This window comes from Alexandromys fortis, unplaced genomic scaffold, assembly GCF_014885135.2.
Source record: "Alexandromys fortis isolate MF-2015 unplaced genomic scaffold, M_Fortis_MF-2015_v1.1 scaffold_63, whole genome shotgun sequence".
In the NCBI taxonomy this organism is placed as follows: Eukaryota; Metazoa; Chordata; class Mammalia; order Rodentia; family Cricetidae; genus Alexandromys; species Alexandromys fortis.
In genome coordinates this window covers 4,600,435-4,617,873 of record NW_026067953.1, presented here as the reverse complement: position 1 = coordinate 4,617,873, position 17,439 = coordinate 4,600,435, and the positions used below count along the sequence as shown (strand labels likewise).

General features: G+C 37.3%; 1 protein-coding gene across 2 annotated transcripts in view; it reads left to right on the top strand.

Moving 5' to 3' along the window:
• The window catches only part of Eml5 (EMAP like 5), a 120,097-nt gene that overhangs the window by 37,116 nt on the left and 65,542 nt on the right, over window positions 1-17,439 (top strand). For both annotated transcript variants that reach the window (XM_050151402.1, XM_050151401.1), the window contains exons 9-15: window positions 1,797-2,053; window positions 3,923-4,135; window positions 5,750-5,917; window positions 6,501-6,607; window positions 6,740-6,858; window positions 8,814-9,000; window positions 10,941-11,046. In XM_050151402.1, the coding sequence (XP_050007359.1) occupies window positions 1,797-2,053; window positions 3,923-4,135; window positions 5,750-5,917; window positions 6,501-6,607; window positions 6,740-6,858; window positions 8,814-9,000; window positions 10,941-11,046 (1,157 nt within the window). The remainder of the gene's footprint in view (window positions 1-1,796; window positions 2,054-3,922; window positions 4,136-5,749; window positions 5,918-6,500; window positions 6,608-6,739; window positions 6,859-8,813; window positions 9,001-10,940; window positions 11,047-17,439) is intronic.

Below are 17,439 nucleotides of genomic sequence, written 5' to 3'. Positions count from 1 at the left end.
ATATGTATATATTCCATACTTTCTTCATCCATTCTTCATTTGAAGGGCATCTGGGTTGTTTCCAGGTTCTGGCTATTACAAACAATGCTGCATCTTGTTCCTGAAGAATCATCTCTCCTCTTTTAGACTTAGGCAGCACCTCATGTCTTATGCTCAAGTCAGATGTACCTTGCTGTGGCTCCTTCCTGCTTTCAATCTAGTCTTAGTCTGCCTTTCAGTATTTCTTTCAGTTTAACATATTTCTCTTGAGCAATTGCTGTACATTGTCATAGTTATTTTATGTCCATCTCTCATGAAAGGTAAGTTTAGTTTTGAATCCCTTGTACTAAAGCAACATAAGTGTTCAGTGCTATTAAAAGAATTTGAATGTTTGCTCTGACCTTCATTTAAAAACTTTAAGAATGAAAAAACATGCTTCTGCTTCTCAAATTGCTAACCTGAAGCATTTCAAATAACTAATACAGAATTTATATGGAGAGATGGTTACCACCAAGAAGCAATGATCCTTCCTTCCTCCTGCCCACATTCCCCATGTTTCTGTCCTCCCAACTACTTCGAGTTCTAGAAGTTTGAAAACTCATTTGTGTCAAACTTAAGTGTCCATTGCTTTTATGACTATTACCAATGCCTATGCTATTTTGGAGATTCCTTTTAAGGCATCCTAGGGGAAATGACTGAATTGTGGCCTATTTTTAAAATAATAAACTAAACAGAGCATGGTGGTATCTGCTTGTATTTTAAGTGCTTGGGAGGCTGAGAAGGATTGAAGTTTGAGGCCAGCTTGTGATATGGGATTCCCCTCTGTATGCTATGAATATGTTTTATTAACATTGATTATTAAAGAAGCTTTTTCAGTCAGTGGCTTAGTAGAGTAAAGCCAGGTGGGAAATCTGAACAGAGATATAGAGAGAAAGAGTAGGCAGAATCAAGAGAGATGCCATGTAGCTGCTGAAGCAGAAAGACACCAACTACTAGCCAGAACCTTACTGGTAGGCCACAACTTCATGGAGATACACAGATAAATAGAAATGGGTTAATTTAAGATGTAAGAGTTAGCTAGAAATATGCCTAAGCTATTGGCCAAACAGTATTGTAATTAATATAGTTTTGTGTTATTATTCAAGTCTGGGTGGCTGGGAAATGAACAACCAGTCTCTGTCTACAAGCCTGGACTACACAATGAGACTCTTAGAAAAGGTAACATTTGAAATAAAATTCACTAGTGGGGAAAAATGAATAAAAACAACCAAGGCAGTTATATAAAGATATATATTCAAATATATTGCTCAAGTGATACATTCTTTCATGTTTTCCTTATTTCCCAAATGTCAGTTTATACATTTGGCTCATTACAAAAATGTGTTTGAAAATTATGGTGTTTAAGAATGTTCTATAAATTCAGTATTTACAAGGAACTTTTATCATTAAAAAATTTGACTAAATACTTTATTATCTAAATCCAGAAATACAGTAGCACTGTATGGTACTTAAAAATAAGGTTATTTATATATTGAAATTTAGCATTTTTTCTCTTCTACTTTTTTTTCAGTGCTGGGGGTCAAGTCCAGGACTTCTTGCTGGGCAAGTGCTCTATCATCACATACTACATCGTCCAATTTTTTTTTCTATTTATTTCTTGTCAGCAAAATAATTATTCCCAAGCAGATACTACTTACCTTACTCCTTACTTACATGTATGTCACAGTTTGTAAATACATGACGGAACCTCAGTATTTGGGGACATTTTACAATTCACTTGTGACTTTTGCTCATATGATCTTTTCTCTTTTTCACAGAGATATGACTGAAGTTGTACATATTAAAGACAGGAAAGAGGCAATCCATGAGCTGAAATACTCTCCAGATGGCACTTACCTTGCTGTTGGCTGCAATGACAGCTCAGTTGACATCTATGGCGTTGCTCAGCGTTACAAAAAAGTTGGTGAATGTGTTGGTTCACTTAGCTTCATCACTCATCTGGACTGGTCTTCAGATAGTAGATATTTACAGACAAATGACGGCAGTGGAAAGCGGCTTCTGTACAGGATGCCAGGTGAACTTTTCCAGCACACTGCATATAGTTCATTGACGTTTAATGTCCGTGGTATTTAAATTTTCAATAAGAGTAAATTGTAAATTATGTTTGATTATAGGCAGAGTAATCTGAGCTATTTCAGGCTTTATGGTCTTTTCTACAAGACAAATATCTTTAAGAATTCTTTCCCATCAGAATATTGAGTTGTAAATGACTCAAAATTCTATACATTTAAAATTTACAATGTGATCTTTAAAAAAAAAACATTGAGATAAGGTCTCATTATGTTTCCTGGCTAACCTGGAACTGACTATGTAGACCATGCTGGTTTCAGATTCTGAGATCCGCCTGCCTCTACCTCTAAAGTGCAGTGATTAAAATTCTGTGCCACCATGCCCAGCCCAGTGTGTTGTTTTTTTTTTAAAGTATGTACATACATTGGACATTGTAAAATGATATTCACAATTACACTAATTGTCATATCTATCTCCTAATACAGTTATTGTATTTCTGTGTGTAGTAGACACATTCAAGATCTTTGTTAGCAGATTTCAAGTATACCATGCAGTAATACAGTGTGAATAGTAACAGGTACTCAGAATTCATCATGCACACCTGGGACTTAGTGCCCTGGAGAACACGTCCCCATCACAGCACTTCTCCCAGCTCTTGGATACCAGCATTGTAAACCCTTCTTAATTAAAACTCCAAACCTCTCAAAATGACTTTCTACACCTCTACTTAATGTGGTGCTTTGTGAATTAATCACTCTTATAAGAACTTATTTAATAAGATTGGTGGTGTAATAAATCAATGCATCTTTACCCAAGATTTTCGTTAATGATGTGAGCCCTAAAGTCCTCTTACCTAACACAAAGATATCACCCTCCACTGATCATTCCTTTTTAGTCTTTTTAAGCCCCCCTCCCAATTATATATCTTGGGTTTCTTTTTAATACCTGATTTGTCGCTTTATCATAGCTTTTCCCCTTTCTTCTTTTCCTTCCTTCTCTCTTTCCCTGTTTCCCTCCATCCCCGCCTTCCTTCCCTTCCACTCTTCTCTTTCCCCCTTCCTTTTACCTTTTCTTCCTCCTCCCTCTTCCTTCCTTCTGTCCCTCCTGTTTGTTTTGTGTTTTATTGAACATATTACAGAATATGTTTAGTAAAAAATATTAAAGCCCTTGCCATTAGTAGACCCCTTAGATTCTTTTTCTGCTCCCACTTTCTTCTCGTATGCTGGAACAGCAGCTGTACAGTGAGCAGTCGGTTCAGAGTTGTCCGGAAGATGAGGAGAGAGTGGATGTAGGAGAGCTCAGAGACCACTAGTTGCCAGAGGGGGATCTCATTCTACCCCATAGCTTCCTCAGAACCAAGACCTTGACAATCCCCCAAAAAGGCATCTTTTGCTTTTTCTCACAACTTACCCAGTTGTCACTAATCTGTATTATGATTTTAATACGGTTCAGTTCTTTTTTCCATATGGATGAGCCTGCTGAATTGATAATTACGTTCAAACTCTCTAAACCGATATGATGTTAGTAACATTTAAATTTTTTTTCTTTCTTTCTTTCTTTTTTTTTTTTGGTTTTTCGAGACAGGGTTTCTCTGTGGTTTTGGAGCCTGTCCTGGAACTAGCTCTTGTAGACCAGGCTGGTCTCGAACTCACAGAGATCCACCTGCCTCTGCCTCCCAAGTGCTGGGATTTAAGGCATGTGCCACCACCACCCGGCCATTTAAATTTTTCTAATTTTGTTTTTTCTTCTAACCCACACTTACCTATCTGTTCATGTATTCTTCTCTAACTTAGGTATAAGGTGTTAAAATTTACATTTGAGTGAAAAGAATCAAATGAAGTAATTTCTTAAATGAAGACTCTTTTATTTTTAGGAGGAAAGGAAGTGACAAGTAAAGAAGAAATAAAAGGTGTTCACTGGGCTTCATGGACATGTGTTTCAGGCCTTGAAGTCAATGGGATTTGGCCCAAGTATTCTGATATCAATGATATAAATTCAGTGGATGGAAATTATGTTGGCCAGGTTTTAGTTACAGCTGATGACTATGGAGTTGTAAAATTATTTCGATATCCATGCTTAAGAAAAGGTATCTTCCTTTTTAATATTTTAACTAACCATCTCATAAAAGATGTTATGTTCTTACATAGTCTAGATAAATGATATAAATTAATATTTCAAAGGATATATTAATTGGTGTAGACTTTATTTTATCATTTCAAAAATTATTGTACTCTTACTTTTTTTAGTTATGAAATTTTTACTGAAAACTATTTTTCATTCATTATAACATGTAGTAATAGTTTTTCACCTGACTTGTTAATAATTACTACACATATATTAAAGACAACTCCATAATGGTGATTACAAGAGCAGCTGAAATAGCTTGATACAAGTCTATAGTGAACACATCCAACTTAAGTACTGGGTTTTCATGGAAGCCCAAGCTGTACTGATAGTGTGCATGTGTACTGATGATGAATTCAAGACTCTGCAGTCCCTTCATCCTGCCAGTTCCTCCCTGTGAATGTCAGATGCTCTAAATAATAAATAATTCCATTCTGTGAATAAAGGTTGGCTGTATTTTTAGTGAGGGAAGCCCCTGTTTCTAATCTTCTACCACAGGACATGTGAGGCATCAGACATTATTCGATGCTGTTTTTTTTTAAAGATTCATCTATATTGTTTCATATACTTTTTGGTTTTTTTTACTGCCATAATATAATAGTGTTGTAAATGCATGTTATAGTTTGTGCATCTATTTTCCCATTAGTTAGCATTTGAGTCATTTCTAGCCTTTTGTTAACATGTGTAAGTTTCCCGGAACTGTATATAGTGTGAAACTGTTGGATGATAGAGTGTATGGATGCTGAACTTTATAAGAAAATGTCAGTTTGCTTTGGCTCACAACCTGTTCAGCACTTGGCCTGACCATTCGTCCTTTTAATTTTTGCAAATGTAGGTACTGTAAGTCATATTTTGCAGTCTCATTAAAATCTGTACTGGTGAGACTGAGCTTCATTTTCAGATGTTTGGGGGGAGGTTTCTGTGCTTCCTGTGTCAGAGTTCTCTTGCTATGTGGTTGCTTCTTTTGTTGAACTGTTGATATATTCCAGTAAGTTCAGGTGATTTATGATTTTTATGGATTGCAAGTATCATTTCTCAATGTGCAGTCAGTTCCTTTCTTTTTTTTTCTGAGAGATAGTCTTTATAGCCCAGACTGGCCTCAAATTTACTATGTAGTTGAAGAGACTAGACCCAAGTTTTTATCTTACTTATTCTTAGAGTTCACAGGTGTCACAGTTGTTAGGACTGGTGAGCTTGCCTCACTTGGCCAGCGTGTGTAGCAGCTCCTGGTATTATGAAAGCAAGTCTTCAGAGAGGAGGCTTGAGGTCAGATCCAGCTGCATTCCTCCAAGTCCTGTGTTGCAAGCACATAGTGTCTTCAGCAGTAGGAACTTAGTGCAGTTTTTGTGGGTCCTACCAAAATACATTGTAAAATCAGTAAAGGAAACATTTGCACCCTTCAGTTCATTCATTTGTTCACTTAGCTAATTATTTTAAATCATTTTCCCATCTGGTCATACTTGACATAATGGTCTAATGTTGTAATAGTTTGAATAAAGTAGTTGTGTAATAGTTTGAATAAAGTGGTATTTTGTGTACTGGCCTTTATCAGTTTAAAGATATGTTTTTGTTATAGGGGCCAAGTTTAGAAAATATATTGGTCATTCAGCTCATGTAACTAATGTCAGATGGTCACATGATTATCAGTGGGTTATTTCTATTGGTGGAGCTGATCACTCTGTGTTTCAGTGGAAGTTTATTCCTGAAAGAAAATTAAAAGATGCTCTTCACATAGCACCCCAAGGTAAGCTTAAATATCTTCCTCATTTATAGCTCCAAATTAATGATTTTACCATAAAAGCTTACTAATAGCAGAACTTTCAGTTTAAATAGGTCTACATCTTTAAAGTCAGGTGTCACAGAGTATGCCATGTGAAGTAATTGGGTTGAAATTTAATTTATCAAACGAGTAAAGTAATAGTTCTACTAGTAAAACCAGTGATTCTTTATCTCAGAGATTCAGGTTCCTAGGTTTTGTATATGCTACAAAAAAAATCAGTTCATTTGTGTGTGTAGTATTTTTAATGTTGTTTATAGGTTATATTCACTTATCTATGTATACATTTAAATTTGATGTAGCCATCATTGGGGAACCAGTGGAGGGATTTAAAGGAGCTGTTGAGTTTGCAGTGAGTGGACAGGAAGATAATCTGTATTAGTACAGTTTACTGACATCTGGGTCACTTGAATAGGTAATTTCATTTTATTGTTTTATGGCTTTTTCCATGTCAAACTGACAGAGTCATCCCTTAATTATTAATTTTTACATTGTTGTTTTGAAAGTAAATCTTTAAACAAATGATATTTTATTTTTAAAAAATGTACAGAAAGTCTGGCTGAGTCCAATAGTGATGAATCAGATTCAGATCTATCTGATGTTCCGGAACTGGATTCTGAGATTGAGCAAGAGACACAGCTTACTTACCACCGGCAGGTAATGTCCTAGTAGCCCATGATGTTGTCCCCCAAAAGTTCATGTTCTTTGCATCTGAAACTTACATTAAGTATATGAGCGTCTTTATTAATACCTACCCTAATCATATTGTTGTGTACATACATTTTTAAGGTTTACAAAGAAGATCTACCTCAGCTTAAAGAACAATGCAAAGAAAAACAGAAAAGTGCTACTTCTAAACGAAGAGAACGTGCTCCTGGAAATAGTATTCGACTGCACTTCATTCATGGGTATGAATTCTATTTTTTATTTGTGTGTTTGAATTTGAGTTTGCACTTATAAGCTTGGCAAAGTCACCTTGCTGTGTGTCTGTTTCCATCTCTTCAAATTGGTGCCTGACTAAAAATGTCACAATGAGGAATAAATAAGCAATGCCAGTGATGATGGACAGCATTGTCTGCACACATGGAGCCACCATGAAAGTATGATTAAATTTCTAAAAACTGTTTTTGAAAGTTCATATAAATGGGCATCTCACCTTAAAAATGTAGGATATTAATGATCTCGCCTACAATGTGACTAATTTGAAATTTTCTGAGACCCCTTTTACCTGCCTGTTTATTTTTTAATTGATTTTATTGAGCTATACATTTTTCTCTGCTCCTCTTCCTTCCTCTCCCCTCCCCTTCAACCCTCTCACATGGTCCCCATGCTCCCAGTTTACTCAGGAGATCTTGTCTTTTTCTATTTCCCATGTAGATTAGATCTATGTATATCTCTCTTAGGGTCCTCATTGTTGTCTAGGTTCTCTGGGATTGTGAATAGTAGCCAGGCTTTCTTTGCTTTATGTTTAAAAAACTACTTATAAGTGAATACATATGATAATTGTCTTTCTGGGTCTGGGTTACCTCACTCAATATGATGTTTTCTAGCTCTATCCATTTGCCTGCAAATTTCAAGATGTCATTATTTTTTTCTGCTGTGTAGTAAGTACTCCATTGTATAAATGTACCACATTTTCCTTATCCATTCTTTGGTTGAGGGGCATTTAGGTTGTTTCCAGGTTCTGGCTATGACAAACAATGCTGCTATGAACATAGTTGAGCACACGTCCTTGTGGCATGATTGAGCATCCTTTGGATATATACCCAAAAGTGGTGTTGCTGGGTCTTGAGAAAGGTTGTTTCCTAATTTTCTGAGAAGTCGTCATACTGCTGTCCAAAGGGGCTGTATCAGCTTGCATTCCCGCCAGCAATGCAGAAGTGTTCCCTTTACCCCACAACCTCTATAGCATAAGTTGTCATCAGTGTTTTTGATCTTTTGCCTGCCTATTTAATGTTTAGCCTCACGTTTTAGCTCCTCAGCAGCAAGTTTCTCCCCTCAGGAAACATGCATTTTCTCGCCAGATTGTTAATACTTTCTAAGAATTTGTAAAGAATTTTATGAAAACTATTTCCAGGGATAGCTCAGTGGTTAGGAAGGGTTTCTGCTCTTCCATGAGACCTGAATTCTGTTGCCAGCGCCTGTGGCCTCCAAGGGTACCTGCACATGTTTAACAGATCCACCCACACAACACATACATAAAATAAACCCTAAAAATAAAGAATATACCTTCTAATGTTAAAATAGATAATAGTTTTGTTCAACTATGTTGTGTGAATTGGACTTATTTGAATCACAAAGCAAGGTTGTCATTGATGGGATTATATTAACCATTTTAATCAACCAATTAAAATATGTAAATATTTCTATTTATCACTTAAAGTTACTGTTGGGACATGTATTATTACATTGCCACAGTCCACATTGTGCTTAACTAAGTACTTCTTGAAATCTTCTCACTTCTCCTTACTGCCCGCACCCAGGTGTCATTTCCTTCCCCTATAAATAATATTTACTTTCAGAAATATTTGAATACAAATGCGTATTCATTCTTTATTGTGTATAAAAGGAAGTGGTTTTGCATTGTAGAATGCAAATTTAATAGTGTTTTTGCAAATACTAGAATACAGAAATTTCTGTACCTGATTTCTTTGATGAATACTTTAGCCTAGATTTAGCTATTTGTAACCAGAGAGACTCATAACAGTATGTAGATTCTAAGAAACTGGCATTTTCCTTTAACTATTCAGTTCCTTTATGACCAGAAATTAAGTGATCTGAATGATACCTATTTCTCTGTATATTAAATATTGATCAGATGAAAGGTTAAAATACATTGTACATGATTTATTTTCTGCATTAGTTACAGAGGTTATGACTGTCGAAGTAATCTTTTCTATACTCAAATTGGTGAAATTGTGTACCATGTGGCAGCAGTAGGTGTCATCTATAATAGACAACAGAACACACAGCGTTTTTACCTGGGTCATGATGATGACATTCTGTGCCTGGCTATTCATCCTTTGAAGGATTATGTGGCCACAGGCCAGGTAAGTCCTCCTAAAAGACCATGTTACAATAAATCAGATAGGCAACTTTTTAAAAATCTTGCTTTTGAGATTTATTTTTATGCACCATAATCTTAGTGTCCTCTTTGAGGTGATACTCCAAGTGACTCAGTTCTATATCTTAAAGATTTTATCATTCCTGATAACAGCCATAGGCTAGAGATCAACTCTCATGTGTATATTAGAGGGCCCTTCACATCCAAACTATATAGCACCAAGTTAAAGACTGAGGGTGGGTGGGTGAATAAGAAGGTATGTTTGAAGTTTCTTCCATGAAGAAGAGATACAGTAACAAAGAAAGGAAGGTAGAGCATTGGGAATCCAGAGATAAACACTCAACTAAAGAACACATAACACCAGAAAGATAAACACAAGTTCTAGAAAAAAAATACACCTTACTAGAAGAGTAAACAAATGACAATTATCAATCAAACATTATTGAATTTGTACTCAGAAAGCTTCTAAGGTGAAGAAAGAAGAACTCAGCACATACTCTTTAATAATAACCCCAAGTGTAAATGCTCTGAGCCTTCCAAGTAAAAGATGGAGACTGAGGGGGCTGTCACTGAATGGGAAACACCTTCTTGGCTCCAGTGGCTAGTCAGTGAGCTCTGGGCATCTGCCATCTCTGCTCCTCAGTGCTGAGGTTACAGCCACAGACAACAGTACTGACTTTGTAGTAGATACTAGGGATTCAAATTAGATCATCAGATCCTCATGCTTGTAGAGCTAATGTTCTTACTCACTGGACCATCTCCCCAATCCTTAGAATCTAGATTTTACATTTATTTATGGTGTGTGTGTGTGTGTGTGTGTGTGTGTGTGTGTGTGTGTGCAAGCACATGTGCACACATGAACACATGGCTCTCCTTCCACCATGTGGAAGGTTTGGGGGTAACAGTGGACATCTCACAGGTTCCCATAGTCTAGATTTTAAAAGAAGGTATGCAAATCAAAGGGTTACCTTCTGAGAAGAGCAAAGGGATTAGGGGAAGGGGAGCAAGAGCCAGTAATGGGAGGGTGAATGTACTCAAAAGAGCATTACATATGTGTGAAAATGTCATGACCCCGTTATTTTAGATAATACATACCAATAAAAAACAGTATATAGTAGAAAAACAATATCAGGGTGATATTGTCCATTTTGGTTTCATATACTTGCTTAGTACTTTAACCCTTTCTGAATTTTTGATTATGCCAGTATTCTAATCTAGAATATTCTTGCTTACTTCTCTTACTGTAAGATATATACTTTCTGAAGTCATAGCTCTATTATATGTTATCTGTTTCATGAAGTCTTTTCTTGAAATTTATTTTATTTTCAAGTATATAGTACCATGTGTTCTTAATGTTCTGTTTTTCTAAGGAGTTTACCAAAGTTATCTGAATGTCACAACACTTAAAGTGCCTATCAGAGTAACCCTGCCAATAATAGGTACTTAGTAATCATTTATTATCATTATTGATGGATTGTAGAAGGAGTAGAAGGAGTCATATATAGCTCTGTCATATGCCTGGAGACACTGTGCCTAGCTTGATTATCTGTTTTTGTTTTGCCCAGGGTATTAAACCAAGGACTGCATACATATTAAGCATAGTTTGTATAAGTAAGCCACAACCTCAGTCCCCTTAATTAGCATTTCAGAATGTTTTCAGTTAGTAAAATAATGGATCATACCGTGCCATTTTCATTTTCACAAATCTGTATCATTTTCTTTGGTTATCTCTTCACTCTGCTCTCTTCAGTCCCTCTTAGAGTTTGAAGAAAGGTTAATGAGAAAAATACCATGTTTGTACTCTTCTGTTTGTTTTTAACCAGAAAAATTTCCATGACATATAAAGACAATATAGGTATTTTGTTTCCTTTTAACAAATATAAAAATAATTGTTTACAATGGCTTTTATAATTGTATCTTTATCAGGTAGGTAGAGATCCCTCGATTCACGTATGGGATACAGAAACCATTAAACCATTGTCTATATTAAAGGGCTACCACCAATATGGCATCTGTGCAGTTGATTTCTCAGGTAAGACTCTTCTATCTCAAAAAGAATGGTCAAAAAACAGAGGGAATATATAGTGTTTAAATCAGTGTTACCTAAGCTTGCTATTTAACTATGGCCTTCACGGTTTTTATCAAGTGTGCATACTGTTCTAACCAAATAACGATTAAGCTAGGTTTTCTGGCTTATTTATAATTACAGTGTAATGACTTTAACTGTAAAGCTTTTTTAAAATGTTCGTGATAATATCAGCATAAAAATGGTTTTGTGCAAAACACCTAAAATTGTCATGGTTACTCTTGTAATATGTACCTTCCCTTTGGGCAAATTTTGATGTTAATCTTTTACAGCTTTAAAGTAAACTTTAAAAATGTTTAGTATGAGAGTCCGGTTTTATCCCATGCTTTTTCAGTCACAGTCCAGCTGGCCTTGGTGAGCTCCCAATAGATCAGCCCCACTGTCTCGGTGGATGGGTGCACCTCTCGTGGTCAGAAGCCAAGGACAATGGCATGGGATTTTGTTCCTACTTCATGTTCTGGCTTTGTGGGAGCCTAGCCAGTTTGGATGTTCACCTTCCTAGACCTGGATGGAGGGGAGAAGACCCTGGACTTTCCACAGGGCAGGGAACCCTGACTGCTCTTTGGACTGGAGAAGGACGGGGAGAGGGATAGGGGGAGGGGGAGAGGGATGGGGAGGGGGAAAGGGATGGGGAGGGGGAAAGGGGCGGGAGGAGGGGGAGGGAAATGGGAGGCTGGGAGGAGGCAGGAATTTTTTTTTCAATAAAAAAAATGTTTAGTATGAATGAGATGAGAATGTTTCCCAGGTGTCTATATTAAGTAGCAGTTTCAGTGCATCTTATAATTTTAATTCATGGGATCAGTTTAGCTACTACAGATATACCTACAGTGAAACTTGTTGTGTTGATTGGAATGAAATATTTTATTGAAGAAGTATATATTATGTGTTTTTGTTGCCTAAACCAAAGTCAGTTATTCATAAATAAGACTTTGAGGGAAATAGTATGTACACATACATTTTCAAGAGTACTAATGGTCAAGAAACAAGAAAATGTAAAGCAGACTGAGTGGATCAATAACAAAAACATCACTGGTGGCACTGAACAACTAAGATTTTCAAAAGCAAGGCAGAGTGGAAAAGGTTCATTTACACTCTGGACCTTATAAGCTGTAAACACATACATTTCTGGCAGTATGTCTCAAGTCATTTGCTTCAATATTTAATATAGTCATTATTGTTTGGTAACAGTGACAACTGAAACTTGGCCTTCACTAAAGCGGCCACACTACCGACAGCATAACCTAGATGCTTTTCATTTTACTTTTCATAGTCACTGGGTTTTTATGTCCCAACAGTTCTTAATAGTGAATTTAATTGAAATAGGCCTGTTTTCTCTTAATTATTTAATAATCTGTTATTTTCTTAATATAGATTCTGGTTTTATTTTTTTTATTTATTTATTAAAGATTTCTGTCTCTTCCCCACCGCCGCCTCCCCTTTCCCTCCCCCAATCAAGTCCCCCTCCCTCGTCAGCCCAAAAAGCAATCAGGGTTCTCTGCCCTGTGGGAAGTCCAAGGACCACCCACCTCCATCCAGGTCTAGTAAGGTGAGCATCCACGAAACTGCCTAGGCTCCCACGAAACCAATAGGTCCAGTAGAATCAAAAACCCGTTGCCATTGTTCTTGAGGTCTCAGTAGTCCTCCTTGTCCGCTATGTTCAGCGAGACCAGTTTTGACCCAGGCTTTTTCAGACCCAGGCCAGCTGGCCTTGGTGAGTTCCTGATAGAACATCCCCATTGTCTCAGTGTATGGGTGCACCCCTCGCGGTCCTGAGTTCCTTGCTTGTGCTCTCTCTCCTTCTGCTCCTGATTTGGACCTTGAGATTTCAGTCCGGTGCTCCAATGTGGGTCTCTGTCTCTGTCTCCTTTCATCGCCTGATGAAGTTTAATATTCAGGAGGATGCCTATATGATTTTCTTTGGGTTCTCCTTCTTATTTAGCTTCTCTAAGAACCCGAATTATAGGTTCAATGTCCTTTATTTATGGCTAGAAACCAAATATGAGTGAGAACATCCCATGTTCCTCTTTTTGGGTCTGGCTTACCTCACTCAGGATGGTGTTTTCTATTTCCATCCATTTGCCTGCAAACTTCAAGAAGTCCTTGTTTTTTACTGCTGAGTAGTACTCTAATATGTATATATTCCATACTTTCTTCATCCATTCTTCAATTGAAGGGCATCTAGGTTGTTTCCAGGTTCTGGCTATTACAAACAATGCTGCTATAAACATAGTAGAGCATATACTTTTGTTGTGTGATAAGGCCTCTCTTGGGTATATTCCCAAGAGTGGTATTGCTGGGTCCATGGGTAGGTTGATCCCAAATTTCCTGAGAAACCTCCACACTGCTTTCCAGAGTGGTTGCACAAGTTTGCATTCCCACCAGCAATGGATGAGTGTACCCCTTTCTCCACAACCTCTCCAGCAAAGGCTATCATTGGTGTTTTTGATTTTCGCCATTCTGACAGGTGTAAGATGGTATCTTAAAGTTGTCTTGATTTGCATTTCCCTGATCGCTAAGGAAGTTGAGCATGACCTTAGGTGTCTTTTGGCCATTTGAACTTCTTCTGTTGAGAGATCTCTGTTCAACTCAGTGCCCCATTTTATAATTGGGTTGATTAGCCTTTTACGGTCTAGTTTCTTGAGTTCTTTATATATTTTGGAGATCAGACCTTTGTCAGTTGTGGGGTTGGTGAAGATCTTCTCCCAGTCAGTGGGTTGCCTTTCTGTCTTAGCAACAGTGTCCTTTGCTTTACAGAAGCTTCTCAGTCTCAGGAGGTCCCATTTATTCAATGAGGCCCTTACTGTCTGTGCTGCTGGGGTTATACGTAGGAAGTGGTCTCCTGTGCCCACGTGTTGTAGAGTACTTCCCACTTTCTCTTCAATCAGGTTCAGTGTGTTTGGACTGATATTGAGGTCTTTCACCCACTTGGACTTGAGTTTTGTGCATGGTGATAGATATGGGTCTATTTTCATTCTTCTACAGATTGACATCCAGTTTTGCCAGCACAATTTGTTGAAGATGCTCTCTTTTTTCCATTGTATACTTTTAGCTCCTTTATCGAAAATCAGGTGTTCATATGTTTGTGGGTTAAAGTCAGGGTCTTCTATTCGATTCCATTGGTCGACTTCTCTGTTTTTATGCCAATACCAAGCTGTTTTCAATACTGTAGCTCTGTAATAGAGTTTGAAGTCAGGGATGGTAATGCCTCCAGACGTTCCTTTATTGTATAAGATTGTTTTGGCTATCCTGGGTTTTTTGTTTTTCCATATAAAGTTGATTATTGTCTTCTCCAGATCTGTGAAGAATTTTGATGGGATTTTGATGGGGATTGCATTGAATCTATAGATTGCTTTTGGTAGAATTGCCATTTTTACTATGTTGATCCTCCCAATCCAAGAGCAAGGGAGGTCCTTCCATTTTCTGGTGTCCTCCTCTATTTCTTTCTTCAAAGACTTGAAGTTCTTGTCAAATAGATCTTTCACTTCCTTGGTCAGGGTTACCCCAAGATATTTTATGCTCTTTGTGGCTATCGTGAAAGGTGATGCTTCTGTGATTTCCCTCTCTGTTTCCTTATCCTTAGTGTATAGGAAGGCAACTGATTTTTTGGAGTTGATCTTGTATCCAGCCACGCTACTAAAGGTGTTTATCAGCTGTAGGAGTTCTTTGGTAGAATTTTTGGGGTCGCTTATGTATACTATCATGTCATCTGCAAATAACGAAAGCTTAACTTCTTCCTTTCCAATACGAATCCCCTTGATCCCCTTATGTTGTCTTATTGCTATTGCTAGAACTTCAAGCACTATATTGAAGAGGTATGGAGAGAGTGGACATCCTTGTCTTGTTCCTGATTTTAGTGGGATGGCTTTGAGTTTTTCTCCATTTAATTTAATGTTAGCTGTCGGTTTGCTGTAGATAGCTTTTATTATATTTAGGTATGACCCTTGTATCCCTATTCTCTCCAAGACCTTTATCATAAAGGGGTGTTGAATTTTGTCGAATGCTTTTTCCGCATCTAATGAAATGATCATATGGTTTTTTTCTTTCAGTCTATTTATATGGTGGATTACATTGATAGATTTGCGTATGTTGAACCAGCCCTGCATCTCTGGGATGAAGCCTACTTGATCATAATGGATAATTTTTCTGATGTGTTCTTGAATTCGGTTTGCCAGTATTTTATTGAGAATTTTTGCGTCGATATTCATGAGTGAGATAGGCCTGTAATTCTCTTTCTTGGTTGGGTCTTTGTGTGGTTTTGGTATCAGGGTAACTGTAGCTTCATAAAAGGAATTTGGCAATGACTTTTCTGTTTCTATATTGTGAAATACGTTAAGGAGTATAGGTATTAGCTCTTCTTGGAAGTTCTGGTAGAATTCTGCGTTGAACCCATCTGGTCCTGGGCTTTTTTTGGAAGGGAGATTTTTGATAACAGTTTCTAGTTCTTCGCGACTAACAGGTCTATTTAGATCATTCACCTGGTCTTGGTTTAGCTTTGGTATATGGTACTTATCTAAAAAAATGTCCATTTCTTTTGCATTTTCCAGTTTTGTGGCATACAGGCTTTTATAGTAAGATCTAATGATTCTCTGGATTTCCTCTGTGTCTGTGGTTATGTCCCCCCTTTCATTTCTGATTTTATTTATTTGCGTGTTCTCTCTCTGTTGTTTAGTTAGTTTGGATAGGGGTTTGTCGATCTTGTTGATTTTCTCCAAGAACCAACTTTTTGTTTCATTGATTCTTTGGACTGTTTTCTGTGTTTCTATTTTGTTGATTTCTGCCCTCAGTTTGATTATTTCCAGTCTTCTACTCCTTCTGGGCACCTCTGCTTCTTTTTTTTCTAAAGCTTTCAGGTGTGCCATTAAGTCCCCAATGTATGCTTTCTCTGTTTTCTTTAAGTGGGCACTTAGTGCTATGAACTTTCCTCTTAGCACTGCTTTCATCGTGTCCCATAGGTTTGAGTATGTTGTCTCTTTATTTTCATTAAATTCAAGGAAGACTTTAATTTCTTTCTTAATTTCTTCCTTGACCCAGGTGTGGTTCAGTAGTTGACTGTTCAGTTTCCATGAGTTTGTCGGCTTTCTGGGGGTAGCATAGTTGTTGCCATCTAACTTTAATCCGTGGTGATCTGATAAGACACAGGTGGACACTGATATTCTTTTGTATCTGTGGAGGTTTCCTTTGTTTCCGAGTATATGGTCAATTTTTGAGAAGGTTCCATGAGCTGCAGAGAAGAAGGTATATTCTTTCCTATTTGGGTGGAGTGTTCTGTAGATGTCTGTTAAGTCCATTTGCTTCATTACCTCCAATAATTCTCTTAATTCTCTATTAGGTTTCTGTCTGATTGACCTGTCCATTGGAGAGAGAGGTGTGTTGAAGTCTCCTACTATTAGTGTGTGTGGTTTTATGTCTGCCTTGAGTTTTAGAAATATTTCTTTTACATAAGTGGGTGCTTTTATATTAGGGGCATAGATATTCAGGATTGAGATGTCATCCTGATGAATTGTTCCTGTTATGAGTATAAAGTGTCCATCTCGATCTCTTCTGATTGATTTTAGTTTGAAGTCAGTTTTGTTGGAAATTAGTATGGCCACACCTGCTTTTTTGTTAGGACCATTTGCTTGAAAGACCTTTTCCCAACCTTTTACTCTGAGTAGATGCCTGTCTTTGTGGTTGAGATGTGTTTCTTGCAAACAGCAGAATGTTGGATCCTGTTTTCGTATCCAATCCCTTAGCCTGTGCCTTTTTATAGGTGAATTGAGACCATTAATATTAAGTGATATTAGTGACCAGTGGTTGTTTACTCCGGTTATTCTTACTGTTTTCGGTAGTAGAGTTTGTGTGTGTCCCTTCTTTGAGTTGTACTGGTGAAGGTTCGCTAGATTCCTGAGTTATTGTAGTCAGTGTTGGCAATGTTGGATTCCTTGGGTTGCGATTTTCCTTCTATTACTTTCTGTAGCGCTGGATTTGTGGCTACGTATTGTTTAAATTTGTTCTTATCCTGGAATGTCTTGTTTTCTCCATTGATAGTGAATACTAGCTTGGCTGGGTATAGAAGTTTGGGTTTGCATCCATGGTCTCTTAGTTTTTGAAGAACCTCTATCCAGGACCTTCTGGCTTTCATGGTTTCCATAGAGAAGTCAGGTGTAAGTCTGATCGGTTTACCTTTATAAGTTACTTGGCCTTTTTCCTTTGCAGCTCTTAATATTCTTTCTTTAACCTGTATATTTTGTGTTTTGATTATTATATGGCGAGGGGATGCTTTTCTTTGATCCAGTCTGTTTGGTGTTCTGTATGCTTCTTGGATATTCAAAGGAATATCTTTCTTTATGTTGGGAAAGT